General features: G+C 56.4%; 3 protein-coding genes across 5 annotated transcripts in view; 2 read left to right on the forward strand and 1 right to left on the reverse strand.

The window, feature by feature from the left end:
- The first annotated feature begins 1,227 nt into the window (after window positions 1-1,227).
- NHERF1 (NHERF family PDZ scaffold protein 1) lies at window positions 1,228-11,041 on the forward strand. Its single transcript, XM_086762141.1, has 6 exons — window positions 1,228-1,630; window positions 7,562-7,723; window positions 8,493-8,646; window positions 9,175-9,215; window positions 9,739-9,837; window positions 9,955-11,041. Exons 1-6 carry the CDS (start codon window positions 1,241-1,243, stop codon window positions 10,117-10,119), a joined length of 1,011 nt encoding a protein of 336 aa, XP_086618267.1. The 5' UTR covers window positions 1,228-1,240; the 3' UTR covers window positions 10,120-11,041.
- A 1,555-nt stretch (window positions 11,042-12,596) lies between these two features.
- NAT9 (N-acetyltransferase 9) lies at window positions 12,597-17,182 on the reverse strand. Its single transcript, XM_086762142.1, has 7 exons — window positions 17,081-17,182; window positions 16,704-16,790; window positions 15,945-16,054; window positions 14,897-15,037; window positions 14,627-14,686; window positions 14,351-14,445; window positions 12,597-14,265 (listed from the first exon to the last, which is right to left on the reverse strand). Exons 2-7 carry the CDS (start codon window positions 16,778-16,780, stop codon window positions 14,119-14,121), a joined length of 630 nt encoding a protein of 209 aa, XP_086618268.1. The 5' UTR covers window positions 16,781-16,790; window positions 17,081-17,182; the 3' UTR covers window positions 12,597-14,118.
- Window positions 17,183-17,356: 174 nt separating this feature from the next.
- Window positions 17,357-25,314, forward strand: part of SLC38A12 (solute carrier family 38 member 12) — a 42,632-nt gene continuing 34,674 nt past the window's right edge. For 2 of the 3 annotated variants that reach the window (XM_086762093.1, XM_086762095.1), the window contains exons 1-6: window positions 17,357-17,407; window positions 18,788-18,898; window positions 20,829-20,950; window positions 22,920-23,001; window positions 23,866-23,968; window positions 24,359-24,439. In XM_086762093.1, the coding sequence (XP_086618219.1) occupies window positions 18,854-18,898; window positions 20,829-20,950; window positions 22,920-23,001; window positions 23,866-23,968; window positions 24,359-24,439 (433 nt within the window). In that variant the 5' untranslated portion in view covers window positions 17,357-17,407; window positions 18,788-18,853. Of the gene's footprint in view, window positions 17,408-17,993; window positions 18,264-18,787; window positions 18,899-20,828; window positions 20,951-22,919; window positions 23,002-23,865; window positions 23,969-24,358; window positions 24,440-25,314 lie in introns of those variants that run through there. The other variant, XM_086762094.1, reaches the window with a different exon arrangement.

A 25,314-nucleotide genomic window follows, 5' to 3' on the forward strand; every position in this document is an offset into this window, starting at 1 on the left:
GCCTTTCTCAGGGCCGAGCGGCGGCCGGCGAATGCTCAGCCGAGTGGAGGAAACAAATGAGCCCACCCTGGGCCCCGCGAAGCTGGAGCACGGCCGCCTCCCAGCACACGGGGGGTTTCCCCACAGCAGGGGTTTGGTGCAGAGCCCCCAGGAGGGACGTGTCCTGCGGCACGCTGCCATCACCGCCTCACCCACCCCGTTGCGGCACGGGTAAACGTGATCCCGGCGGCCCTGAGGACCTTTGGCCAGGCTGAAGTTCAGGCAGGCCCTGATGCCCGGTGGTGAGAGACAGGGACGGTACCACCGTGCCAACCTCCCCGGGCCCGTCCCGGGAGCCAGGGGCCAGCTCTGCCAGCCACCAGTGACCCTGCTGCAGTGCCAGAGCAGCCCAGCCTGGCCGCTGCCTTGCTCTGCCCTCGCTGACCCCAAACCCCAGGGTCTCACCCTCTCGTAACCCCCCGCAGCCACTTCTGCTTCCCAGGCGGTGAGCAGAGCACGCTGGGGCCGGAGCAGAGCAAACTTCCCCCGTGTTTTCTCCCCGTCTCCCCACGCTCGGGTCCCCCAGCTCCAGGGTGCCGAGCAGGGGCGGGGGGCTGCTCTCTCCTGTCCGCCCCACAGCGGGTCACCGGCGAGCGCGGCCTCCCGTGGTGCTTTCCCACGCGGTTTGGATTTGGGGTTTTTATTTTGCTTTTGAAGCTGCGAGCGTCCCTTCAGCGCCGGGGTCGGAATTCGAGGACTGGACAAGGGGACGGGGTGGGGGGGGGGGGGGGACGCGCCCCGGGGAGGCCGAGGTGTGCCCACTCGGGACGTGTCCCGGGAGGAGCGGGGAGCTCCAGCCCCCATCGGGGCTGCCTGCGGTGACCCCGGGGGGAGGCAGAGCCGGCCCACGGCGGGGGCTCAACGGGAAGAGACGGAGGCGGCCGCGGGGGCGCGGCCTGACCCCACGGGGCGCCAGGAGCCCGGCCCCCCCCTCGGCACCGCGCCCGGGACACCCCGGCGGGCCGGGCCATATTTGCATATCCCCGCCCACCTGGCGATTGGCAAAACCCCCACCCACTATATTTGCATGAGGGCGCCCCAATCTCCTTATTTGGCGGGTTTCGCCCCGCCCCGCTCTCCGATTGGCGGCTGCCGCCTCCTCGCCCCGCCCCCGCTATAAATACGGCGGGCGGAGGGAGGCGGCGGCGCAGAGGCGCTCGCGGGCGACGAGCGGCAGAGCCGCGCGCGTGCCGTTCCCGCCATGAGCAGCAGCGGCGGGCCCGCGGCGCGGCTGTGCCGCCTGGAGCGGGGACCGGACGGGTACGGCTTCCACCTGCACGGCGAGAAGGGCAAACCCGGCCAGTTCATCCGGCTGGTGGAGGCGGGCTCGCCGGCCGAGCGCTCGGGGCTGCGGCCCGGTGACCGGTTGCTGGAAGTGGACGGCGAGAACGTGGAGCGGGAGAGCCACCAGCAGGTCGTGGAGCGGATCCGCGCCGCCGCCGGTGCCGTCAGCCTCCTCGTCGTGGATCCGGTGGCCGATGAGGAGCTGCAGAAGCGGGGCGGGGCGGGGAGCGAGCCCTCCGCGGCCGGCGAGGAGGCGGCCCCGGTACCGGCGGAGCCCGCGGCGCGGGAGCCCGGCGGCGGCCAGCGGGTGAGTGGGCGGGGAGGCGGGGGAGAGGGGGGATGAAGGGGGGTCGGGGCCTCGGGGGGGTGGGGGTCAGGATCTCCCGGGAGCGGCCCCGGTGGTCGCCGCCTCTGCCCTTTCGCTTTCGGTGCTTTCTGTTTCGCGATCGTTAAACACCGCTCCCCGCCGCGTCCTGCTGCTTTTCTTCTTTCATTAGACCTTTCTGTTTATTTGTCTTTTTTTTCTGTTTATTTGTCTTTTTTTTCTGTTTATTTGTCTTTTTTTTCTGTTTATTTGTCTTTTTTTTTCTGTTTATTTGTCTTTTTTTTTCTGTTTATTTGTCTTTTTTTTTCTGTTTATTTGTCTTTTTTTTTTTTGTTTATCTGACTTTTTTTTTTTTTCCATTGGACTTTTTTTTCTACCAGCTGTGGTGGGTGACGGGCGCGGGGGCAGGTGAACACACGGGGGTTTTTTTTGAACCCATAACCGAGCAGCCCGTCGCGCTCCGGAGCCCTTCGCCCACCTCCTTGTGCTGCAGGGCCGGTAAAACAGGGTGAGAAAAAGCAACGGGGAGCGAGGGCGGCGGCGAGGTTTGGGTGAGAGCCCCTGCCCGAGGCTGGGCTGGCATGGACCCGCTCCAAAATACAACCAAAAAAGCTGTGGCAGAGGGTATTTTTTTTTGGGGGGGCTGCGTCTGCAAGTGTTAGAGGCAGTCACTCATGCACTGAGTGTGTCCGGTCTCTGCTGCGAAGCAGAGATGGCGAAGTCCTTCCAAGGCCGGGGGACCGATCCTGTCCGTCGATCCCCAGGAACAGACACTTACTAATTCAGGAATGTCGGCCTTAAGCGACGTGTGGGAGTTAGCACAAACAGAGTGATGCAGAAAGGTGAGGAATTGAGAAATAGCTGACCTTTCCTGCCCGGAGCGGTTCCTAAGAGACGCTCCGGGCTGCCGGAGATAATTCTACTTTTTATTTACCCAGCAAACCCGCCTGTTTGTTGTTACGACAGAGGTGTGGATGGTCCTCCCTGGAAGCACCCTCCTGATGTCCCTGGGGTGGGGACCTTCTGGGGGGTGCTAGTGTGACCTGCTCCCAAAGACCAGCCGCGCCGATGGCTGCTGGGATGGACTGAGCCCCCTGCTCCTGGCTTCCTGGCGCCAGTGCGGAGCGCCGAGCGGACTTTGGTACCTCACTGAGCTGTTGTCACGCGGGGTTCTGCTGAGGATGGGGTGTTTTTCAGCTGTGTCTCCTGTTGGACTTCAGCCCGGTGCCGGCTGCCTGTTGCCCCTGGTCAGGCTGATTTGCTGCAGGGTGCCGGGCTGGGACTAAAGCCCCCTGCTCCTGACAGGGTTGTTCAAGTGTCACCGCTCTGCTTGCTCGCTGTCCCCCGTGGCATCCCTGGTCCCTCAGAGCTGGCCCCATGCTGGGCTGCGCTGAGCGTGCAACGGGGCTGGCCAGACCCTCTGTGCTGGGCTTCCCACTCCCACATCTCACCCTGGGCTGGGAAAAATAAAAGAGACTTAGTCAGTGCAGCTTGGAAAAGTCCCCTGCCAGGCTTGGGGAGGCTGAGGATGTTTAGTCTCCAAGGGGGGCAGGGGCTGTCCCGGCCGGAGCGATGCATGGGGTCTAGGAAGCTGGAGGTGCCTCACAGTCTTGGGTGGGGGACAGATTCGAGGTGCAACCCATGCAGAGTTACTGCAGGCGGTTTCTCTCTGCACGGGAGAAGGAAGTGGGTGATGCGGGGTGACACTGCTGCACGGCCCGGGATGGTTTCTCAACAGGTAGCAGGAAATCTTGCGGCTGGTGGCAGGGGAGCAAAGACGAGCGGGTTTGGAGACATCGCCGTAGCCGGGCACGTACGGCACAGGGTGGGAGGATGCCCGGTGGGATGCCGAGCCGTAGTGGACAGAAAGGGATTTCTCTCCAGCGAGCCGGGAACGCGCTGGTGTGCCTGTTCTCCGGCCGCTGGCGGATAGCCGGTGCCCCCCGCCCCGTCCCATGGGTTGGTGGTATTCCCCCAGCATCGCTGCGGTGGGGAGCGGGAGGTTTGCATGTGTCAGAGTCCTGTTTGCTTTACCGAGCTGGACTTGCCTTTATTTGCTTAATGAGCCTGGAGACGCTCGCTGCCGGGAAAGCCGGCCGGCACCCGCACCCTGCCCGGAGCCCAGCAAGGGTTTGGCATCTCCCAGCTTCCAGCAGGATCCAACCTTTCCGCAAACCCTGCTGGGGCCTTGCGCGGTCAGGGCACCCCTGTGCCGGGGGCCCGGATATCCCCACAGCTCCCAGTGCTGAGGAGGTTTTGGGCAGCTCGTCGTGTGTTCCCTTCTCATTCCTATAAAACCCTGGACCTGCAAATCCCCCTGATGCTGGGGTGGAGGTTTCGAGCTGGTCCGTGCTCCCCTATTCCGCAGCGTTAAGCCAGCAAGGTGACGGTTTTACACCTCTGGGGCCAACCCCGCTTCCGGGGGCCTTGCGTCACGGGGACCGTCCCCAACGCTCAACTGAGAGCCCTGACACCTCGTCCTCCCCTCCCACTTTTGTTTCCGGAGGTTTCAGCTGCTTGAGGGTGTCTTGAGAAAGTTTCGTGCAAACCTCGCGGCGTTGGAGCAGCACCGGCAGCTGCCAGCCCTGGCACCCACTGGGGCTGCTTTTACCAGGGCCAGGCTTTTGCTGCCAGCCCTGGGCATCCCTCTCACGAATTTAGTGCTAAATTAGAGCCCTCCCCGCCAGCAACGCTTATCCCTCCTTGTAAAACCCAGCCGAGCCTCCTAGGGCTGGGTTTTGGGGTGTAACAGGGAGCAGATCCCCCCCCTTCCCACCGCCCGTTTGGGAGCATTGCAGTGGGGGTAGCTGGTGTCTAATTAGGAAATGAATTAAATTTCCTCTCGAGGCAGCTGCATGAAAAGCAGCTCCAGTCAAACGGGACGTGACGGGGATGCTGCGAGGAGGCTGCTTTGCATCCCCTTTGTATGAAGCCCGAATGCATGCGCCAGATTTCGGGACCCGTGTGAATTTGCTGGCCCGGGTGTCCCCGGAGCTGTTGTGTTCCTCTCTGAGTAACCAGGAACGCTGCTTCCGGCGGGCTTGTTGCTGCTTGTAGGGCTGTGGGGCGTTTCCTGCAACGTGGGGCTTCAAAAGCTGCCCTGAAATTGCTCTTGGGGAGCTGGGAGCTGGGGAGCGGGTCCTGGCACCCTGTGCCAGTTGGGGTCCCTGGGGCTGCTGGTCCTGCCGGGCAGCTGGAGCCGCAGGGGTGGGATCGTCCAGAGAAGGGTGCGGAGGTCCCCCAAGTCCTGTTCCAGGGCAGGAGTAGGGATGCGATGCCGCTGAGCTCCCCATCCCAAGGAGGCATCTCTACAGGATGGAGATATCCTTCTGCCACCCCTGGGTGCAGAGGAGAGGGGTGGCACAGGATGCCCGTGGCAGGGGCCGAGCCCGTCGTCCCCCGCCGGAGGCTGTAATTGCCGGTAACGAGGCTGTGCCGGTTAATCCGTGCCCCAGCACAGCGGGAAAGCGGCTGGCCTTGAAGGAGAGGATGCAAAAGCTTAGAGAAATCGGGGGCATTTCCGTTTTCCTGCTGTCCAGCTCCCGACCCCGCGGCAGCAGGGCTTCTCCGCATCCCGGGTGTTGACCCCAGACCCTCTCACCTCGGGTCCCTTCTGGGCAGGGCGACGTTGGGGCTGGCGGGATGCCCGGGATACGGCTGCTGGAGATGGGATGCATTGGTATTTTTCTCTTGGGGAAGCCGAACGGTGGCTGCCCGCCGGGTTTCTGCTGGCGCGAGGGATCTGGGGAGGGCGAAGGCGGCCTGGCACACTGGGCTGGAGGAGTGCTGGGGGGGGGTGCTGGGGGGGCTGGGTCACGGCTCGGCCCGGCTGCCCTCGCACCCGGTGCTCCTGCCTTTGCCGGGTGGCTCGGAGGCCTTGGTGGCTCCCTCACCGCCATGACCTGTCCCCCTGCCCCGAGACATCTGTCCATCCTGCACAGCTGTCCTCTCCCACATGCCCCCCAAATTCCTGGCTCCAATGTCTCGGGGAGCCTGGGCTGCTGGGGCTTTGTTTGTACGGGTGGAAGAGAAGTCCTCCCTCCTCCTCTTCCTCTCCCGGGAGCGATGCCAGCGCTGCTCGCCGGGTGCTCCCTGCAGCTTTGTCCCGAGCTATCGGCGTGGAGCAACCCCGCGGTGCTGCCAAGGCCTCGGGGAGCGTGGGCAGAGCCCGAACCCCCTTCCCGGGGCTGGGCCAGGGCAGGGATCCGGGGAGGTGCTGCCTTCCTCCAGGCTCCACCAGCTCCCGCTTTTTGGCCTTGTTTTGGGTCTTCCATGTCCCCATCCTCGCTTGGGGTTGGTGCCTGCGGGGAGGGTGCAGCCGCAGCAGCCTGGGCACCCATGGACCTGCTGCGTGGTGCCCAGCGGAGCCCAGCGGAGCCCAGCGCCCTGGCACAGCGGGGACCGAGGTGCGACATTGAGATGTTGGAATCCCCACCCAACGTCCCGGGCTCACCCGGCTGGGTGCTTGCGTGCGCCTCCCCGCCCGGGGCGTTGGCGAGCAGTGCCGGGACAGCAGCCGGCCTTGACCCTGCGGGAAGGCGTTGTGCAAGAGGATCTGGTTTTATCGCAGCATCGCGCTTAGCGATTGCAAATGCATCACCCCGCCCCGTGCAGGACCCTGTGCCGCTGCGGTGCTGCCAGCACCCCGGGGACCAGGCTTTCCTGGGAGAGGGCCACAAGGACTTTGCAGCAGGGTGTGGGTATGGTAGGGGAAATTCCTGCGATGCGTGTCCCCGGTGATGCTGTGGTGATACCCAGTGGTGGGTACCCAAGGAGAACAATCAATCTCAGAAGAATAAATATTAAACCTCTCAGTGAGGAATATTTCAGGCACTCAAGTGCGGCTTGGCTGCTGGGAGAGCCCTACCGAAGCCCAGCAGCTGGTGGCCAAGGCAGGATCGAACCATTTTATATGTAAATAATGTAGAAGCGGTGTTTGGGTGCTGGGGTCGGAGCGGTTCTGACCGTGCTGCATGCACGTGGCTGGTTCGTGTCGCCTGGTTGCTCTGCTTCCTGGGCATCCTCCTCCTTGCCAGGTGAGCGAAGGCGGCTCCTGTTTGCCAGGCTCCTGGGGATGCTCCTGCTTCTCCCCGCTGCCCGCAATTTGGGGAACTGTGCTCTTAAAGGGTCATGGTGGGGGCCGGATGCAGGGCCACGGCTGCCCCACTTAGGTGCCCTGGCTCCGGGTGCTGGCGGATCCGTGGGTCGGGGTGAAACGGGGGCACAGACGAGCTGGGTGTTGCCTCCTGGAGAGGTGAACGTCCCGCATCCCGCCACCCCAGTCGAGCTGGTTTCTCCATTTTGCAATCGTGGAGGGTCGCGCCGGGGCGTTGGGCTGTGCTTTGGCGTCGGGGCTGCTCCGTCCACATCCCAGCTGCCCGCCTGAGCCCCAGCTGCCCGCCTGAGCCGCACCTGCTCCTTCCCTGCCGGCAGCGGCTGCGGGGTGCGTCGAGGTGGGGGTCCCACTGGTCCCATGGCTGGATTTGCCGTTGAGGGGAACTGGAGCTTGCAGTTTGGTGATGGAGGGGACCCACACTGGTGGCTGAGACTGCTCTGGTAGGAAAGGCTTTCTAGGTGGGGTGGGAGTGCTTCCCAGCAGCCTGGCCGGTGTTTCCTCCTCCACCTTCACCTGGCAGTTGCAATCCTGATCCCAAAAGGAAGAGCATGATCTGGGGACACACATAATTACATGTTTCTTTAATGTTTCGCTGCAATTAGCGTGCCCTGTGCCTAATTAACTAGAGCGTGGGTTCTTAGGGTGTTTTGGCACCGTGTCGCACCTCCAGGTGTCTGTGGGTGCAGGTGGCCATCCGAGGATGGAGTCCTTGCCATCCAAACAGGCGTCTGGTAGTCCTGGTCCCTGGGCAGCGGGGGGTCCGAGAGCGGCTTTCCCATGGGCTGTCCCCGTTGCAGGAGGAGCTGCGGCCTCGGCTATGCCACATGAAGAAAGGTCCTAACGGCTACGGCTTCAACCTGCACAGCGACAAGAGCCGCCCAGGACAGTTCGTGCGCGCTGTCGACCCCGACTCGCCGGCTGAGGCGGCGGGGCTGGCCCCCCAGGACCGCATTGTTGAGGTATGTTGGGGCAGGGGGAGGGTCTCCCCAAAAAAACTGCAGCGCTTCCTCAGATGCCAGCGCCCGGGAGGGAGCCGCCCTTTGCTGGGACGGTGCGCGGTGTCCCCGGTGCCGGCGGTGACTCACGGTGCAGCCGTCCAGCCCGTGCGAGCTTGCTGATCCCCACCCAGGGGTGCAGCCGGGCGGGCGGCAGCGAGCAGCACCACAGAGGGCTGAGGCTGGGCGCTAATTAGCCGGCTGTAGATTAAGTGGTGACAGTGCTGTCCCCTGCCCAGAGCAGGAGTGTCCTTGGCTGTCCCTGGGGTGGGGCAGGCTGAGGACAAGGTGCACGATGGCCCCAAGCCCTGCTGCTCGCCGTGACCAGGGTGGGGACGCACGAGGGCAAGGACCAACCGAGCACCAACCCTGCTGCTCACCAGGGCATAGGGCTGCCGCCTCTTCTGGGGCGAAGCTTTGGGGTCTCTGGGGACCGTGCCATGGCACGAGGGCTTTGTGCCTTGTCTGTGCTGCCCATCTCCTGCGCCAGCCCCGGGTCGGTGCCCTGCCAGGCACTCCCTGCCAGCTTTGCTTGTACGATCCCGTGCTAATCACCCGCAGGAAAATCTGCTTTTAATGAGGTTTTGCTGGCTTCACCGCTAATCCCTGCGAGGCTGCAGATACCTGTGGGGTGGCTGTGCCTGGTACCAAGGCTGGTACCCAGCCACTCCATGGAGCTCCTGAGGGACGGACGTCCCCTGGCCTCAGCGGTGACGTGGTGCTGTGCCCACAGGTGAATGGAGTGTGCATGGAGGGCAAGCAGCACGCCGATGTGGTGGCAGCCATCAAGGCGAGTGGCGACGAGACCAGGCTGCTGGTGGTGGACGTCCTCACAGATGAGTTCTTCAAGAAGTGCAAGGTGGTGCCCTCGGAGGAGCACCTGGCAGGTGGGCTGGGGGCTGTGCTGCGGGGAGAGGGGTTGTGTCACTCTGCCAGGTCCATGTCACCTCATCCCCAAACCTGCAGGTGCTGGGGGAGTTCCTGAGCCCTGGAGGTGGAGGTCTTAGCATCCTGGGGTCAAGCAGTGGGCCTGATGTGTGGCCCTGGGTTGCACTTTGGCAGGGTTTATGGCTTGGGGAGCAAACAGGCAGTAGCCGCCCTTCGCTCTCCTCTGCAGCCTGGGCTCAGCTGTGGCCCCCTCCCTGCTGTCACGGTGGTCCCTGGGAGAACGGGGGGGTCTCACTGGGCTCCACGCGGTGGCTGTCATCACAGGGATGTACCTGGTGCCTGGCAGCATCCCTGCTGGCTGCAAGGGGTGGGTTAAAAAATTTGGGAGTCGGCCAGACGCTGGGCGGCGTTGGGTGGGCGCTGGGCGGCGTTGGGTGGGCACTGGCCACGTGCAGCTTTTGCTGGGCCCGCTCACAAGGGGACAGAGCGAATGCATCCTCACCAGCGCCTGTGTCCTCGCCCTGCAGGTCCCTTGCCAGAACCAGTTGCCAATGGTGATATAGGGAAGGTAAGAGAAACCTCATCTTGCTTTTAATCCCATCTATCCAGTCTCTGGGCAGGGACTCTGCCTGTTGAGGTGTCCCTCCTGCCCTCTGCCCATAGGTGGGTGGTGCCACCAGGGACCATGATGCTCCTAGGCTGTCACACAAGAGCAAGTGCCACCGGGAAGGGGACTGGGAGCCGGGGCTCCCCAGGAAGGGGGTTACCTGTGGGGCTGAGTGTCATGGAGGTGGCTGCAATGCTTCCCTCCTCCATCCTCATGATGCTGCAGGGCTGGGAGCCGTGCAACCACCCTCCTCCTCCTCCTCCTCCCGCTAAAGCCAGGGCAGTCAGGCTGGGCTTTAATCCTTCCCCGCCCTGGATGGGCCGTGCTGAAGGTATTTACGAGCCTGGAGCTCGCAGGGGATTATGTGTGGGGAGGATGGATTTTACAGCCCCCTGGGCAGGAATTGCAGCTGTGGGGGCCGTTCCCAAACCCAAGGGCTGGAGCTGCCCGGCTTGCGTTCACTCCCTGTTCCCCCCCCCACCAGGAAAACGGTGGAGAGCCGCAGTCCAACTCGGTGTCTGAGAGCCCGTCCAGCCCTGGGCCACTGGCCGTGTCCCCCACCTTCAGCGAGACCCACAGCGAGGTAGGGCTGGGGATGCCAGGGGGAGGCGGCGGCTGGAAAGCAGGGTCTGGGCTGAGCCCCCACCACAGGGCTGTCTTGGGCGGCACGGTGGGGCTGATGCAACCTCTCGCCCCCCAGCCTGACGCGCAGGAGGGTGACAAACGCCATTCGGCATCTGGCTCCCTCCTGGACCTCGACATCCCGCTGGCCGTGGCCAAGGAGCGGGCGCACCAGAAGCGTACCAGCAAGCGGGCACCCCAGATGGACTGGAGCAAGAAAAACGAACTGTTCAGCAACCTGTGAAGGCCCTGGGGTGGGGGTGAGGGTCGTTTCCCCCCCGAGCCTTACATCCACCTCTCCTGCATCCCCCTCCTCCCTGCTACAGGCTCCCAGCAGTGATGCGGGGCTCCTCCCCACATCCTGACCCGAGGGATGCGGCTCAGTGGCCAGCGAGCATCCCTGCGACGGAGTCCGGGGTGGTGGTTTTAGGCTAGAGGGAGCTGGGGGGTGCTGGAAGGCTGTCCCCTCCCGTGAGCCCATTCCTGGGGCGCTCATCAAGCCCTGCCTTGAAGGCCCTGCACACAAGCAAGGGCTTGGGGGGAAGATCAGGGATTTGGGGTGGCCTGATGCCCAGCTCTTCTGATCCCTGCTGTTCCCCAATCCTTCCCGCACCCCAAACCCCATCTCTATTTGAGCCCCCCTCCAAATTGCCCTTCAACTGCAAAACCTGAGGCTTTTAGTGACTTCTGACCCCACCTGCCTGCCCACCGACCACAGCGATTCCTCCCGGGGGTGTCTGACCCCCGCCTGGCAAGCTCCGTCCACAATGACCCTGTCCCTTCACCCCCGGGTGCAAGGAGGGACACTGGTGCCTGGTATGCTGGGGAGCCCCCGGCACCCTGCCCTGGGGTTATTTTGGGAGAGGAGAGGGTGTCTGGAGCCAGCACAGCAAGCAATAATCATCTCCTTCACTCCCACTCGCTCCTGGAGACAGAGCCGATCAGGGTTTGAATCCAGCACTGTTTAATTTAAAAGCTTCTCAATAGACTCTGTTTTTTTTTTCCAAAATAAGAGTTTTCCAATCACACTGTATTTTTTTTAAAAAAAGGTGTTTTGTAGAAATTCTTCCTGTGGATGTTTTGTTTCTGTGTTTTGCGATCGGGTCTTGTCATACTGTCCAGCTCAAGAGAAATTCTGTTTACTGGAATAAACCTTCCTGACTTCACCTCTCCGGTTTAACGCTCAGTCCTTCTGAAGCCCGAGGCTGCGCGGGGGCTCGCTGTGCTGCCGGGGCTGCGGGGAGAAGCAGGTAACGCTCCTGGTGATGGGGGACGCTGGGGCTGGTTTGGGTGCCCCTTCAGCACCCAGTGGGGCCAGGCTAGGTGGTCTGGGAGGGACCGGCTGGTCCCAGTGCAGGTTAATGCCTCGGGGTGATTAAAGGGCTCTAATCCCCTGGGAAGTGGGTGGGGGGGGTGATGTGAGGCTCTTAATCCGTGTCTGCTGGCCCAGCTGGAGGGTGGCAGCTCTGCTGGGGGCAGCTCAAATCTGCCCCCAGCCCCTCTGGGGGAATGTGGGGTGACCCTGAGCCCCAGGGCTGGGGGAAGGCAGGAGGATTGGCCTGGAACAGGCTGGGGGCACAGCATGGTGGGGCCAGGATGCCCCCAGGGCTCTGCCACCCTGCCTGCTTCCCAGGGTTATTTTTAAGCCCACGCAGGGCAGCTTGTGCCCAGGCAAGCTGGGCCCTGCTGCTGTGCTGGGCGAATCTAGGGACACGCAGTGCTGGTGGCACCACGGCTGCACCGGGGAGGGTGGGCTGGCGGCTTCCTGGGGACAAGGCAGGACTGTGCTCTCAGCAGTGGCCGTGGCGTGCTGTGGACCCACAGCCATGGCCTCTGCCTGGCATCTTTGCTTCCTCCTTTTCTGCACGTTCCTGTTTTGCGCTCCAAGCCTCCAGACAAGCCCCTGTACCTGAGCAGAGGAGTGGTTGCAGAGGTCTGCATCTCAAATGATGCCCAAGTGCCAGATCTGCGGGGGACATGACATGTTACTGTCACTTCCCCCGGGAAGCTGGGGGAGCCCGTTCCAACCTGCTGTGTCCTCTGCAGAGGCGAGACCCTGTCCCCTCCTTTCCCACCTTCACCCCTTTGGAACAGGGTGCGATGCCGCCCATGCGGCGCAGGAGTTGGGGCACCCGGAGGGTCCTGGGAGCAGCTTTTGCATCTTTGCCTGGTGGGAGCAGTCTGGGGACTGGTTCCCTGTGGGAACCCTGGGTGAGCCCTGCTGCGACCCCCCCAGCCTAGGGGAGGGCTGTGGCTCCAGGACAGACCCAACTTTGTTTCAGGTTGCCAGGGTGAAGGCTTTTTTCCCATGGAGGAGGGGGGGAGTGCGCTGGCGTTGCTGGGGGACCGGGGATACCAAGCGGGGCACTCACTGGCTCCAGAGCAACCAGCCGGGCACTGGGAGCCACCGCGGAGCCGGGGAGGGCAGCATGGTTTCACTGTGTCTCCCTTGGCCCTTGCAGCAGAGGTTACAAAATTATTTTTCCCACCTTGGTCACTTCTTAGGGAAGCAAATCTCACCCCAGCTACATCCCTGCTGCCAGTCTGACCTTGCTGCTCTGGCAGAGGGATGAAATGCTCCACGGAAGGAGCGCAGAGCCAGCAGTTTACCCGGCATGTTCTGCAAATCTCATTCTGGGGGACAGAATCCATTCCTGCCTGCAGCAGGTGACGAAGAGTATGAGGATTAGTAGCCCTTGTCACAGTAATCCCAGCTGGAAGTAGAGCCGCTCCTCACTTTATTACCACACAAAGCTTTCGCTACAACTAAATCCACGCTAAATACTTGCTGTTTAAAATACCTGATACGCTGTTCCCACGCTTCGTTTTAATATTAGTTACAGGAATGATGTATTTAAATCAACTAAAATTAGAAAACCAAAACCCCCAGGCCCTAAAAATGCAGGCACAGCAACGCTAAAAATTCCACAGTCTCTGACAAAAACATCCCTGGGCAAATCCGAAAGCTGTTACCTGGTACTTCGTAATTGGAACAAATAATCGCTGGTCTAGAATTAGCCATTACGGCTGCTACTACAGTGGGAAAACACACAGGAGCGTCAGTTATCCTCCTTACCTTCTGTCCTCTCCCCTTAGCCAGCTTCCCTGCTGCGGAGAGCGTGCTGCGCGGGGCAGGGAAGGTCAGGCTAAGTAACTGCGTTAAAAGGTCTCTCCAGTGGGAGTCAGGCAAACTCCTCTTCTTCAGCCACGGATCTCCGCTCTATCACAGCGGAGCCCGGCTGGCTAACTCCTGCCCTAAATGTATCTGCTCCCAGTAAGAGGTATTTTTTTCCCCTCAATTCATCGTACTGGAGAGCAGCAAACGGAGCCTCCAGTTCTGCAGAGCAATTCCTGAGCTCCTTGCAGCAGGGGATCACTATTCTGTCTCCTTTCAGTTGTATTCTCCTCCTCCTCACTTTCGTCAAAGCAGCCTGGTAAAACGCAGTGCGATATTCCTTCACCGATGGCCTGAGGTTTCCAGGTCCAAAGCATGGCCCTGAAACTCAAGGGGTTTTGTCTCAGCAGCCTCCTGCTGCTGCCAGCCCCCCCGATTACGCAGCTGTCATGGTGAGGCTCTGCTCTAGTCTCGGTCGGCCAGTATCCATCATTTTCATCGTCTTAACTTTTGCCCTTTGGTTGTGCTCACCGGGCCCCTCACTTCCAGGACGCAGCAGTGCTCCTCTGCAACCCACCACACCCCAAAAAAGAGGGTTCAAGGGGTCTCTGCTGTCCTTTACAACTCCTAACCGCCCTTTCAGCAGGCAGAGCGAGCTCCCAGATCGTGCTCAGGCACCTCAGATCTTTGTGTTTTGGTTTTTTTTTTTTTTAATTTAAGCTAAAACAAACAGAGTTACCAACGCACTGAGACTGCCTCTGTTGAACTGACGAATCCTGCTCTAAGGGCAGTGGAAGAAGGAACAGTGGGTGCTGCTTGTCCAGAAACTGGTGGCACCAGGAATCAATTAACTGCTGGTGATTTTAGGCTCGGCTGGATCATCACGTTAAGGTTTCAGTCAGTCCTAGTCAAGCCTGTGAATTAGTGGCTGTTCTCCAGGTCCAAATCTCAGGCGGTGTTCCCGGCTGGCGCAACAAGGTGCAAAGTTGACAAGATGACAAAGTAACCGAAGGAGACAGATGAAAACAGTCAAGTGCAGTGCTGGCTCACTGGTGTCCTCCACACCCAAGACCTCGCAACAGCATCCAACTCCTGCCTGGAAACCAGGCCTGTGGCTGGATGTGTCTGTCAGGTCTCCAGCACCCCAGCTGGCAGCTTCACTTCAACGTAGCTCTTCTCCTCCACGTGGTTTGTCTGCTCCAGGAGCCACCGTTTCTCCTGGTCACTGACATCCAGCCTCAGCGTCACCTCTTTGAAAACGCTGTTCACGGCAACCTGTATCATACAGAGGAAAACCAGCTCAATCCTGGCCACAGGGCAAGCGCTGCTCACGTTCTCTGGGTAGAAGACAGGCTGTTACCTCCTTAAAATGAAGCTTTTTGAACATGCAGATACTGGCTTCATTTTCCTGACCAATCTTAGCCTCAAATTTGGTGATCCCCAGGTTTCTCACTCCTGCAAAAGAAACCAGAGAAGCGTTTCCATTACCTGCTCAGCTGACACATCTACAAAGGCACAGGACCCCAATTTCTGGGGCAGATGCACCCCTTACTACCCTGCCTGTATCACCGGGAACATGTGCTTCTAGATCAGATCCTGACTGTACTGCCGTTCCCTTGCACTCAGCCACCCTTACCGTAGGACATCATCATCAGAGTTGCCTCCTTGCCAAACCCTCTGCCTCGGTAGCTGGGCTCTGAAAGAGAGAGCTGCAGAAGTCAGCATCCAGTTCCGTGAGACACATGAGTCATTCCAGACACTTTTGAGAAGAGACTGTGACCCAGACCAGGTGGGACTGAACAGCCACGGTAAAACCATGAGAATAAAAAGCTGCTGTACGTAACATCTGTCTGCAGCTGGGGTTAGCCACGGTGACAAAGGTCCAAGCTAGGAAGCAGAACTTGACCTGCAATCATAATTTCAATCTCGCCTAACGTTGGATCCTCAGCGTCGGTGAGGAAGAGATTCACGTCCCCCACCATGCAGTCCTCGTCCGCGCACGCCTGCCCGGGCCACCGCTCCGTGTCCAGCACAATGAAGGTGCACTCTGGGAAAACAAAAACATAGCAGCGTTTTCAGGGCGCGCCGAGAATCAGTCGCAAATTACTGAAGGATGAAATTAAAGGCAGGCAATGGACAGAGGGAACAACAGTTTCCACGCATTAACAGTGAGGAAGAGCTAATAATTGGGCCTCCCACGCCAAGCGTGCCTGCTCCCATCCATAGAAATATAAGAAATATTCTGAAAAACCCATTGTGAGGGTAACGTAGACACCAAGAATAGAAACAGCCTATTTAAGGAGCATGAAAACTTTCATCCCAGGACTGAGGTCTCTCTGCTTTGTCTCACTCCGCAGCAAGTTTGGGCAAAGAATTGTTTGGTGCGCAAGAGACTGAGACCTAGTGATTCACCAAGGCCATATCACTGCTGCTTTCGGTAAAGCTTTTAATGCCAGCTAAGACAAACGCTCCAGACTGAGGTCTTTGCCAGGCTCAGTATTTTGCAGCTTGCTATATTTCTACCAGGCTTTATGGGCAGTGATTCATTAACTGTAGGACAGCCAGGGAAACAATTCAGTCAGCACACCTCAGCCAGGTAATTATAAAGTCACTCAATTTCTCAAGGAAAAATACAGCCCCCTTCCACCTTTTTATGATGACCAGACCTGCGGAGTGTTGACTGTGCAGGAGCAGCTCAGCACATAAAGCTCTGGGAAATAAATCACTGTAATATTTGAAAAACTGCACAAAAAGGACACCAACAGCCCTGGACGTTCTCTACTTCCCTGAGCATACACCAGCTATAAACAGAAAGCCAGTTCGAAGCTGCTGTTGTAGAAGGTCTCACATCCCATCAGCTTCAGCAAGTACAGCCCACTGTGGGTCCTTTACGGGACAGAAGGGACCTGCTCACCGCTCCCACCCACCCTCAGAAAATATTTTAAGATCCTCACTGTCTGTGTCCTCCCGCCAGCTGCGCTGCATCTCATACTCCTGCTCCAGGCTGAGGGGTTCAGAGGCGGTCAGGCGCTGCAGCTCCTCTGACCGCATCCACTCATGGTACCTGAGAACGGGACCCAGACCAACATCACCACCTGAGCCACAGCACCGCAGCCCGATTCCCGCAAGCGCGCGAAGGATCAGGCTGTCCTAAACCGGCTCTGGAAACACTAGCCTGGCATTCATGGCAACTTAAAAGTATCCACAAGCCTCCCTCCCTTATCTAACACAGCAATCAGTGTTCTCTGTGGAAATTTAGCAAGTTTGTCCACCCTGTGGCTTTGTCTGAAGAGTGCCCGATGCAAACTTGACGTTTTTAAAAGTACTGAGCATTGCATTCTGGCGCATTTCATTCCGACTGAGATTGATACAGCATCTCCTGGACACTGACAAAAAGATTAATACTGGCATCTTTGTGCTGAGGCTGCAGCTGCCCAGGCCAGCACTTTACAAACCGCCTGCATGCCTGCTTCTAATTTATCAAACATCCATCTGGCTTTACACATTGAAGTTTTGCTCTTCTGCTGTCACGAGGGAAAGATATCGATGAACAAGAGAACGGTGGGTGTTTCACTCACAGCCAGATATTTCCCTTTCCATGGGGACGTGGTGGCACAGATGACGTTCTGTGCCACCCCCACCCATCACACTCCCTTTCAAAAGAGAAGTGAAATCACACCGTGCAAGAGCATCAGAGGACACAAGCCGCGTACCGGGGCACGTGTGCGGGAGTGTAGGGCACCAGAGTCACCCTCTTTCCTCGCAGCACCGTGTTCTGGTTAATCTTCATGGCCTCTGCGCTGGAAGAGAGACCCAACACCCCACTCCGTGTCCCCAGAGAGGCCAAGGGACGGGACAGCACCCGCCGGGAGCCCTTTGGGAGTCGGCGGCGGCCCCTCCCGCTGTGCGGACCGGCCCCAGCTCACACCAACGCCCCCCCGCTCCCCCCCAGCAACCTTCCCGCGTCCCCCCCACCGAGGGGAGGGCTGCAGCGGTGCCCAGTGCCCTGGGAGGCCTGGGCCTGCCCTGACAGCGGCCGCCGAACACTTCACGACCCAGCTGGTGGTGCAGGCGGCCTGCTCCGACACACCTCGGGGCTGGGGGGAGCCCCGGGGCTGGAGGGCGATCCGGGGCCTAAGGGAGCCCCGGGCCTGACGGGAGCCCCGGTACCGGTAGGAGGCCTCTACCTCACCCGCCGCCGCTCCCGCGCATGCGCAGAATCCCCCCCACCCCACCCCTTACGCCATCCCCGCCCCGCCGCCGCGCACGTGACACCGGAGCCCAATGGCGCCGGGGGCGCTCGCCCCGCCCCCGGGGGCCGGTCACGTGCGCGGAAGGTGGCGGCCCGGTGGGCGGGGCGTGCGCCGTCGGCCCCCCGCGGTGAGGGAGGCGGGGCCCCCGGCGCGAGCCGCCGGCGGTGAGTTCCCGCGGGTCCCCGGTGCGGGGCGGGAGGGGGTTCCCACCCCCACGACGGGGGTCAGGGGGTCCCTGTGACGGGGAGAGTTGGGTCCGGCCTGGGGAGGGGTCCCACCGGCGGGACTGCGGCCTAGGGACGGGGGGTCCCGGTGTGGGGCGGGGGTGACGTGGAGCGGGGGGGGGGGGCTGGCGGGGGGGAGGAGGCCGCGGGGTGAGGGCCCCTCGGGGTCGCGGGGGGGCTTCAGTGGGGCGGGGGGGGGGGGGTGTGTTTCCCCGGGGAGGGCGGGTTGGGCGAGCGGCGTGGCAGGCGCGGGGGGGCCGGGAAGCGGCAGGGCCGGGGGGGCTCCGGAGGCCTTGGCAGGGTCCGGGCCCTGGGTTGGGCCCCTCCCGGGCTGGGGTGGGGCCCCGCGGGAGCACGCTCCCCGTGCCGTGTCCGTGAGCGTCCCTGCGCTGCTGCTTTCCCCGCCTTTGCTGAGCTCGGCTTCGGCGAGCGGAGCGGGGCTCTGCTGGAACGGGGAGGTGTTCGGCCTCTGCTTGTGAGCTCTGACCGCGGGGGGCTGTGCTGCCCGGTGGGTTGCTGTCCTCTGTGCAAGCTTTAGAACCGTCTGGGGTGTTCAGTAGCGCTCTTAGCTTGTCCAGTTTGCGCTGACCGTTTGTCCCGGTTGGTGTGGCTGGGCAGGAGCACGTGTAGACACATGAGGACTTCGGTAAAGATCTTACGGAACGCAACTGTGCCTAATTATTTATTGACTCTGGGACCTTTCAGAAAGCTTGGCTTCTCCCCTGGCACCACAGTGTTTTTTTTTTTTTTTAAGACAGTGTGAAGTTCTTCAAATACTTCTGCTTTGGAAACCTTGGTACGTGTAACAGAACTTCTTGGGATGTTTTTCAGAGGTCTGGTATTTGAATTTGTCTGCTTATTTCTGTACTTGAGTTTATGAGGAGACTGTAGGCTGTTTTTTCACTGCTTCGAGTCGCAGGAGGCACGTGCTCTCTTAAGAGTAGTAGCTGTGTGAGAAGCAGCGGTATGAGATCATCCTCAAGGCAGGCATTCTTCCTCTTGAGGTTTTAGTGTCTGAAACAGCCCCTCTGGCTGTTTGGGGAAGGTGAAGTTTTGTCGTCATGTGCTGTGGAAGGGCAGGGCCTTTTGGTTACTCTTAAACTGGTTTAACGGGTAGGAGGACTTCTTGGTAGAACATTGAGCCAAGTGGTGGACTTCTTGAACCGAGTGGTGCTGGTGAGGGGGGTATATCTGGCCGAAGTGCAAGGCTCTGCTGAAATCCTCTGTTGTTCAAATGTCAGAAGACTGATGTGTAACAGCTGACGTCTGAATTCCTCCTCTTTCTGGCAAAGCTAACACACCTTTATGATGTTTCCCTAGGTTAAAGGCAACAGAAGTTGGAAACAGCCTCCCCACTTTGCTCCGAGCCTCCCCACCGTCTCCAGCATGGCCGGTGGCATTACCGATACGGGAGAGCTTTACTCTCCCTACGTAAGTACCGCTGTTTGTCTTTGCTCAGAAGTGTTTTTAAAATCCTCTTCTCTCAGCATTGTGTTTTCATTTCCTGCTGCCTCGTGGACATAACCTCAGTGTTTCAAGATACGGTGGAGGTCAAAGAGCACTTTAAAATGCTTGTAGGTGGTGGGGTTTTTTATGTCACAAACCCCTTTATGTACTGTGAAGGGACGATGTTTGCTTCAGGTATAGTTCTAAAAGTGTTAAAAAGAGCTTCACGCCCCATACCAGCTCTTGTATCCTTCTGCTCGCTTTCCTTACACTTTTTTAATGTTTCCATCAACCGAAATTGTCATGTGAAGCTAGCGTAAACGGTGGGGATTGTGATGTGGAAACTATCCCACTTTGTGTCTCTTTTTTTGACTTGGCATAATGTTTTCCTCTGAATTTTTTAAAGTTTACTTATTTGTAGCTGTTGTAGTAATTTGTTTGAAACCACTTCACTTAAAACCAGTAATTAAAATCTTTCTTCCTTGTAATGTGGTATCCTGTAAAACTACAGAGCTAATTACTGCTTTCCTCTGTTACTGGAAATACTGGTTCTCATAGCCACAGGTATTCATACAGCGTCAACTGTTAAAAACAGTGCTTTGAAAACTTTTTTTTTTTTTCTGAAGCAAACTCACTAAATATAGAACCAGTCCTGAATTCTGTGTGTTGCCTTTCAAATGGTTTAAAATTCTCATCCCCGTGTTAATGACTGAATTTAGAAGAACTGGTTATTAGGCTGCAGAAATAGGTCACGACTGAGAAAACAGAGAAGCAGGCAGTAACTGGGATGTCTGGACCCTAAAGGTGTCACCTGCTCTCATGTTATGTGAGTGTTGTGTGAATTTCCTAGAGTCTAATCTCAAAGGTGTAGCGCTCTCCTCTTTCCCTGAAGGTGTTTAGCCAGACACAGGCACGGTTCTCTGTCTACTTGACCGAAGTCAAGGAAAATCACCTGAGGGGTTTTTTCAAGAGTCCTTCACTGGAGAGTGAGTCATGGCCCTGGGCACTTGAGTTGTGCTTGGGGAATGACAGCTGTGCCAGCTGAAGGAAAGGAACTTTCCTGCAAGCTGCAGCGGTTGGCTGATTTTTCATCGTTCTGGGAGAGTCATCAAAAGATGAATTTGCTGTGCTTATGTCAGTGAATGTAGGGCAGGAGTGCTCGCAGGGTCTCTGGGAAATAGTTCTCCTATGTTGATTGCTCCATGCCCAGAAAAGTATCCTCAGACACAGTTCTTTACTGGCTTTCCTCTATTTAGAAAAAAGCACTCTGGGGCAGACTTGACTTCCGCTAAATGTATAGTCGATGGTGGTCCTGTCCAGGTACACGGTTATGTTTTGCCACTGGGCAGAAAAAAGCTCATTGCCAGAGAAAATAAAACCCTTTACCTTCCAGAAGTAAAATCTCCCTTCTTCAGAATGTGCTCAGCTGCTTGCTGGTGAAATGGCAAGCAGGCTTTGAATTGGAATTCTGTTTAGATATTTCCTGCGTGACTAAGAATAAAGAAGAACAAGAGATTATGAAAAGGAGGTTATGTACGTGGTCATAACTGCTTAGGTTTGGGTCTGAAAACAAAGAAAGACCTCAACCCACACTGTAGAGCCTTCTGGTAGAAGGTGATGGATTTGAAAGCAAACAAACAAAAAGCTCATGTGCTTTCTAACTTTAAAAGTTAGAAAGAAAAAAAAATACTTAAAAATAATTAGAAAAATGCAGAGGAATATCAGTTTCTCCAGAAATGTGCTGACGCTCGCTTTGTTCTCTTCAGTTATCAATCCCTTCCTATATTTATTTCTAGCTTGGGCTTGCTCCCAAGATGCTTGCTCTCTCTATTTAAATCGGTATGCATGTGAGGTGTCTTGGCTGATCTCTGGCACAGCCGCAAGCTCTCACACTGGATTATGTGGATGATTGCAGGTTGGTCTGGTTTACATGTTCAACCTCATCGTTGGGACGGGAGCCCTAACCATGCCGAAGGCCTTTGCGACAGCAGGCTGGCTTGTCAGCCTCGTTCTCCTAATGTTCCTGGGATTTATGAGGTAGGGTGTGAGTATGTGTCTTTAGGGGACTGGGGGATTCGCTTGGGTGGGGCTATAAAGACAGTGCAAACACTTTTGCTGCTTTTCCAAGTGATCCTGTCCCTCTGCTGCTTGAGCATTGCTCTCTGTGGTTGTGTTGGCTGTGGACCTTGTTTGGAAGGATGCATTTTCTGACTGCCAGCAAGATGTTGCTACATCCCATCTGACTGATGGGAAAGGCTTTTTCTCTAGTACAAAGTCTTCTGGGACCTTTCTCCCAGCTTCCCTTTTTGACACAGTCCTTCCTGTGGATACATCCCACGCTTGCCTCTGTCACGGATCGGTTCCCAGATCGGTTCCCCAAACACTAACCAGGTGACAGGGGTTCATTTCTCTGCTTTGTGACTTGCAAATGAGATGCAGATCTGTTGTGTTAGCTTTCTCTTGGCTTCTGGCAGTGCTCTGGGCAGCTGCAAGAGTGTCAGGAAAACAAATTACTGTATAGCTGAGCCTATCTTGTTTCTCCCCACACCTTTGCTGCTCGAGACCTTGGAGCTAGTCTCATGATCTTGACGCTGGCTCGCCAGGAGCTTCTGCCCAGATGTCTCCCCGCTGGAGCGGCAGGTGGAGCTGGAGGCTGTCGATACAGCAGTGATGTCTCAGTAGTTATTAATAGAATTGCTGTCTTCTGATGGGCTGTGAATCCCTGCTTGCTTCTTACTTGGTTTTAAAATAAAATAAAACAAAATCCTCTCCTGCCATTTGCAGGGACAGAATTTAGAAGTTGCTTTCTTGTCAGTAACCAGCTCTGTCAGCCTGAATGTGCCTTTGATTTGGAGGCAGCACTTTTTGGATCTGTTTGGTGCTGCTCTATAGAGGTACTGTCTGGTCAGTACTGACTGTAGTAATGCTTGTAAATTCCCCACCTCAAAGCTATATGCTGCAAAGGCTTGATAAAATGTAAACTGTGGGAGTACCAGCAACTGGGAGCTTTGGAAGCAATTCCTTTTAGATACAGTAGTTTAAAAGCAGAAATTCACTGAAACTCGGCACCAGCAGGCAACCCTTCAAGGTCAGCAGGAGAGCACAAACCTCCAAACCCGTGTACCAAAACCGCGCTGGATTAGACTGAGAAGACAGCTCAAAGTGCTGTGTGCCTTGGGAGCTGTGTCACCCTGTTGCTTTTGTTCTGGTGCTTGTGACTTCCTCCTGCCTGCTGAGGACCCTTCAGGGCAAGAAGAGTCTAGGCGGAAATTGCTACATCGGCCTCAGGACAGAGCTGCTTTCTTTTATTCTTGCAAAACTAAGCTCTTCTTTGAGCTTGGATAAGTGAGTCCAGTTCCTGAAGCAGTGAGAAACCACTTTAAAGCCTTAAATAAGATTGATTTGATGTGTTTGTTTTTTTTTTCTTTTTTAAATTATAGGACTGGTTTTAGCTGAGATCATGATATTCCTTCTATCGGTGGCTCTCGCTGTCTCCCTGGACAGCTTTTCCCCTGGCCTCCAGCACAGCGTATTTGCATGCACATGTGATCTGCTCTGCTCCTGATGCCGTTTGTAATATTCTTTAAGGGACCGTAACGCCTTTGCCACAGGCAAAGCTTCAGAATAGTACTGTGTTCATCCTAGACCCTAAAAAGGGGAAGGAAGCTTGCTTTCTAACAAAGAGGGAAGTCCTTTTGTCTCCTTCAATTCACAGAAACACTAGGAAGGTGCCTTCCAGATATTTGAAGTGTTGTGTTATATCTGAAGGCATGTTATATTTTACTGCATTTTGCGGTCTGCTGGAACACCTTAATCTCAAGAACAGAAGGGAGCAGCAAACTGAGATGAAGCACTGTACCAAAAACGCAGTGTGTGTGTGGGGAGCTGGTGAAAGGGTTGTTTTGGTTTGCTTGTGAGCTCCTAGGAACAGATGGGAATCATTCTTCATCTCCCTTCAGTGACAGTTCTTGACTATTGTTGATGTAAATCGGATTTCTCTCTCTAGCTATATGACTACAACCTTTGTGGTGGAAGCCATGGCTGCTGCAAATGCCCAGCTGCGATGGAAGAGAATGGAAAAACGCAAGGTTTGTGTAGGATTTAATTTTCTATTTTCTCTTGTTCTTTTTTTCCTGTTGGACTTGCCTGAGATTCCTCTGCATCTTTGCCCTGCCTCATTAGTAACTTTAAAGGAATAAATTTCTACTGTACTTAACTTTGCCATATGAAGTATGGCTGTTAGTTCCCTGTGGGGTTGCTCATTAAAGACAGGATTTTCTGCTTCTGCTTTGAAAAATCTCTTGTGCTGTTCACGTTTCTTACTGATTGTGCTCTGCTTGCCCAGAAGCGCTGCTCAGTGAATGAGGAGAGATGGCAGCCAATATGTTGGTGCCATTTGGAGTGTGCTGAGGTCTAAAAATCCTTGCTGATCTCAGGTCATTTAACTGGGACAGGCTGGGATGTCCTTGCTCTCACTCAGGCTGTATCCCAGGGAGTTGACAGTCCTGAAGTACGTCCTTGCTGTAGAACTTACTTGTGGCTTTTTGGATCCTGGCTTTGGTGGCTTTTCTGGATCAGTGTGAGGCATAATTGTTTGCACTGTGTATATCTGGATTCTTTTTTTCTACCAGTTCTGCAGCCCTGCAGATCTGCCAGAAGTTTCTAACTTCCTTGTGCCACATATCACTACATGAGTTGCTGTGTGCATGACCTAGGCTAGGACAGCAGAGCCTGTCACTCGCTTCAGCCTGCTCTGCTAGTGCCCTCTTCTGCTCTCCACAGCATCCCACCCTCAGACCAAGGGGTCCCTGGTGTGCCTTTGCTTGTATGTCCTGCTCATCCCGGTTTAGTATCTTCCTTGGAGTTTCTGGGAGTGAGAACGTGACACTGGTGGTGCCAGTCTGTACTGTGGGTAGCCAACATCTCAACAGTGGTCTGGTCTTTTCTTCCAGGGGGATGATGATGACGAGGATTCTTCCTCTGGAGTATCTGACAATGATGTTCTCCTCCAAGACGGCTACGATCGAGCAGAGACACGACCTATCCTGTCAGTTCGTAAGTACTCAGTTCATACTTTCACTCTTCTCTGAAGACAGTGTCCCATTGGGCTCCAGCAAGCGGAGCAGTACTCTTCTGTCCATTTCACCCTTAATTCCATGTGCTTACATCCAAAGTCCTTAGCACTTGCAAGATAAGACTCATTGAGAATTCAGTTCACCTTGTGCAGTCTGATAAAGATCTTTTCCTTCTAGGTCACTAACATGAGAACATCTTACTTTGAAAACACTTTTAAACTAACTTCAGCAGAGTAATTGGACCAGTGACTCTGCAGCTCAGGAATCCTATATGCTGTCCTTCAAACTGTCGACAGAGCTTCCTGAGTGTCTTCAGACTCTGGGTTTATTGGAGGGACTGGTTTAAACACTTCTTATTTTCAACTTGCAGAGAGACGTGGCTCACCCAATATCTTTGAAATCACTGAGAGGGTGGAAATGGGCCAGATGGCTTCCATGTTCTTCAATAAAGGTAAGTGAGTCACACTTCCAGAATTCCCTTCAGGTCCTCCTGCACATTGTGTGTATGGCTTTTCCTTAAGTTTACGTGCTTCTCAGTGTGGGTTTGCATCCTGAGTTTGTGATGATTCCATGCAAAAGTGTCATTCCTTCTCTCTGTGGACTGTAGTCATCTCTGTGTGTAGTGTTTCTACAAAGAGTGTTTATGGGCTTGATTTCTTGAGACAGGTAAGTGTTAAGTCAGTGCTTTTTCTGACTGCCCTTACCCTAACTCTGAACGGCATTTGTCCTCTATGATCTCCACTGTCTAAAGCAGTAGAGCCCAACTGTAGTGTTTGTCAGTTCCATCTTGGTTATAGCATTTGAGAATAAGATGTTTGGGCTTCCCTAAACCCCATAAGTACCAGTCTGAAGGAGAGAGACTTCTGGGGAGAGCTTCTGAGAATTTTGTGTGTCTGGGAAGTCACCAGGAGAGCTGCTGGGACATGAACTGCCGAACGAGTCCCCAGTCTGCATATGATAGGCAGATGTCTTATCTTTTTGCTTTTAAATGGCTCTTGTATGCCAGGGAACAAGCTTGTAACTGTACTGCAATAAAGTCATGTTCGTTGCTGTCTGCGACAGAAATGCAAGTTACAACGTTAGGCATTTTGAAACTTGTAAAACAGTACATTTGAAATGCTGTGCAGAGCCAGAAAATCATCAGACACCATGGTTGTGCAGTTTTGAGGCTGTCAGGCCCCATTTCTTATGGAAAGTGACATTTTCTCTTGTTCACTGGCCACCTTACAAAGATGTGATGGGCTGGTTTTTTCCACTACATTACATCAGCTTTATGCCAGTGTAAGACTCTTGCCTCTGAAGGACGGCTAGGCTTAAGAAGTGAAG

This window comes from Chlamydotis macqueenii, chromosome 18, assembly GCF_036417535.1.
Source record: "Chlamydotis macqueenii isolate bChlMac1 chromosome 18, bChlMac1.mat, whole genome shotgun sequence".
Lineage (NCBI taxonomy): Eukaryota > Metazoa > Chordata > Aves > Otidiformes > Otididae > Chlamydotis > Chlamydotis macqueenii.

What these genes read in the sequence shown, in the direction of transcription:
- NHERF1 (XM_086762141.1), top strand. Translation starts at nt 1,241, where the DNA reads ATGAGCAGCAGCGGCGGGCCCGCGGCGCGGCTGTGCCGCCTGGAGCGG. An exon ending in CCCAGGACCGCATTGTTGAG is followed by an intron (nt 7,724 to 8,492) that starts GTATGTTGGGGC and finishes CTGTGCCCACAG; the next exon opens with GTGAATGGAGTGTGCATGGA. An exon ending in TCAGCGAGACCCACAGCGAG is followed by an intron (nt 9,838 to 9,954) that starts GTAGGGCTGGGG and finishes CTCGCCCCCCAG; the next exon opens with CCTGACGCGCAGGAGGGTGA.
- NAT9 (XM_086762142.1), bottom strand. Translation starts at nt 16,780, where the DNA reads ATGAAGATTAACCAGAACACGGTGCTGCGAGGAAAGAGGGTGACTCTG. An exon ending in ACTCCCGCACACGTGCCCCG is followed by an intron (nt 16,055 to 16,703) that starts GTACGCGGCTTG and finishes TCCCGTTCTCAG; the next exon opens with GTACCATGAGTGGATGCGGT. An exon ending in CTGGCGGGAGGACACAGACA is followed by an intron (nt 15,038 to 15,944) that starts GTGAGGATCTTA and finishes TTGTTTTCCCAG; the next exon opens with AGTGCACCTTCATTGTGCTG.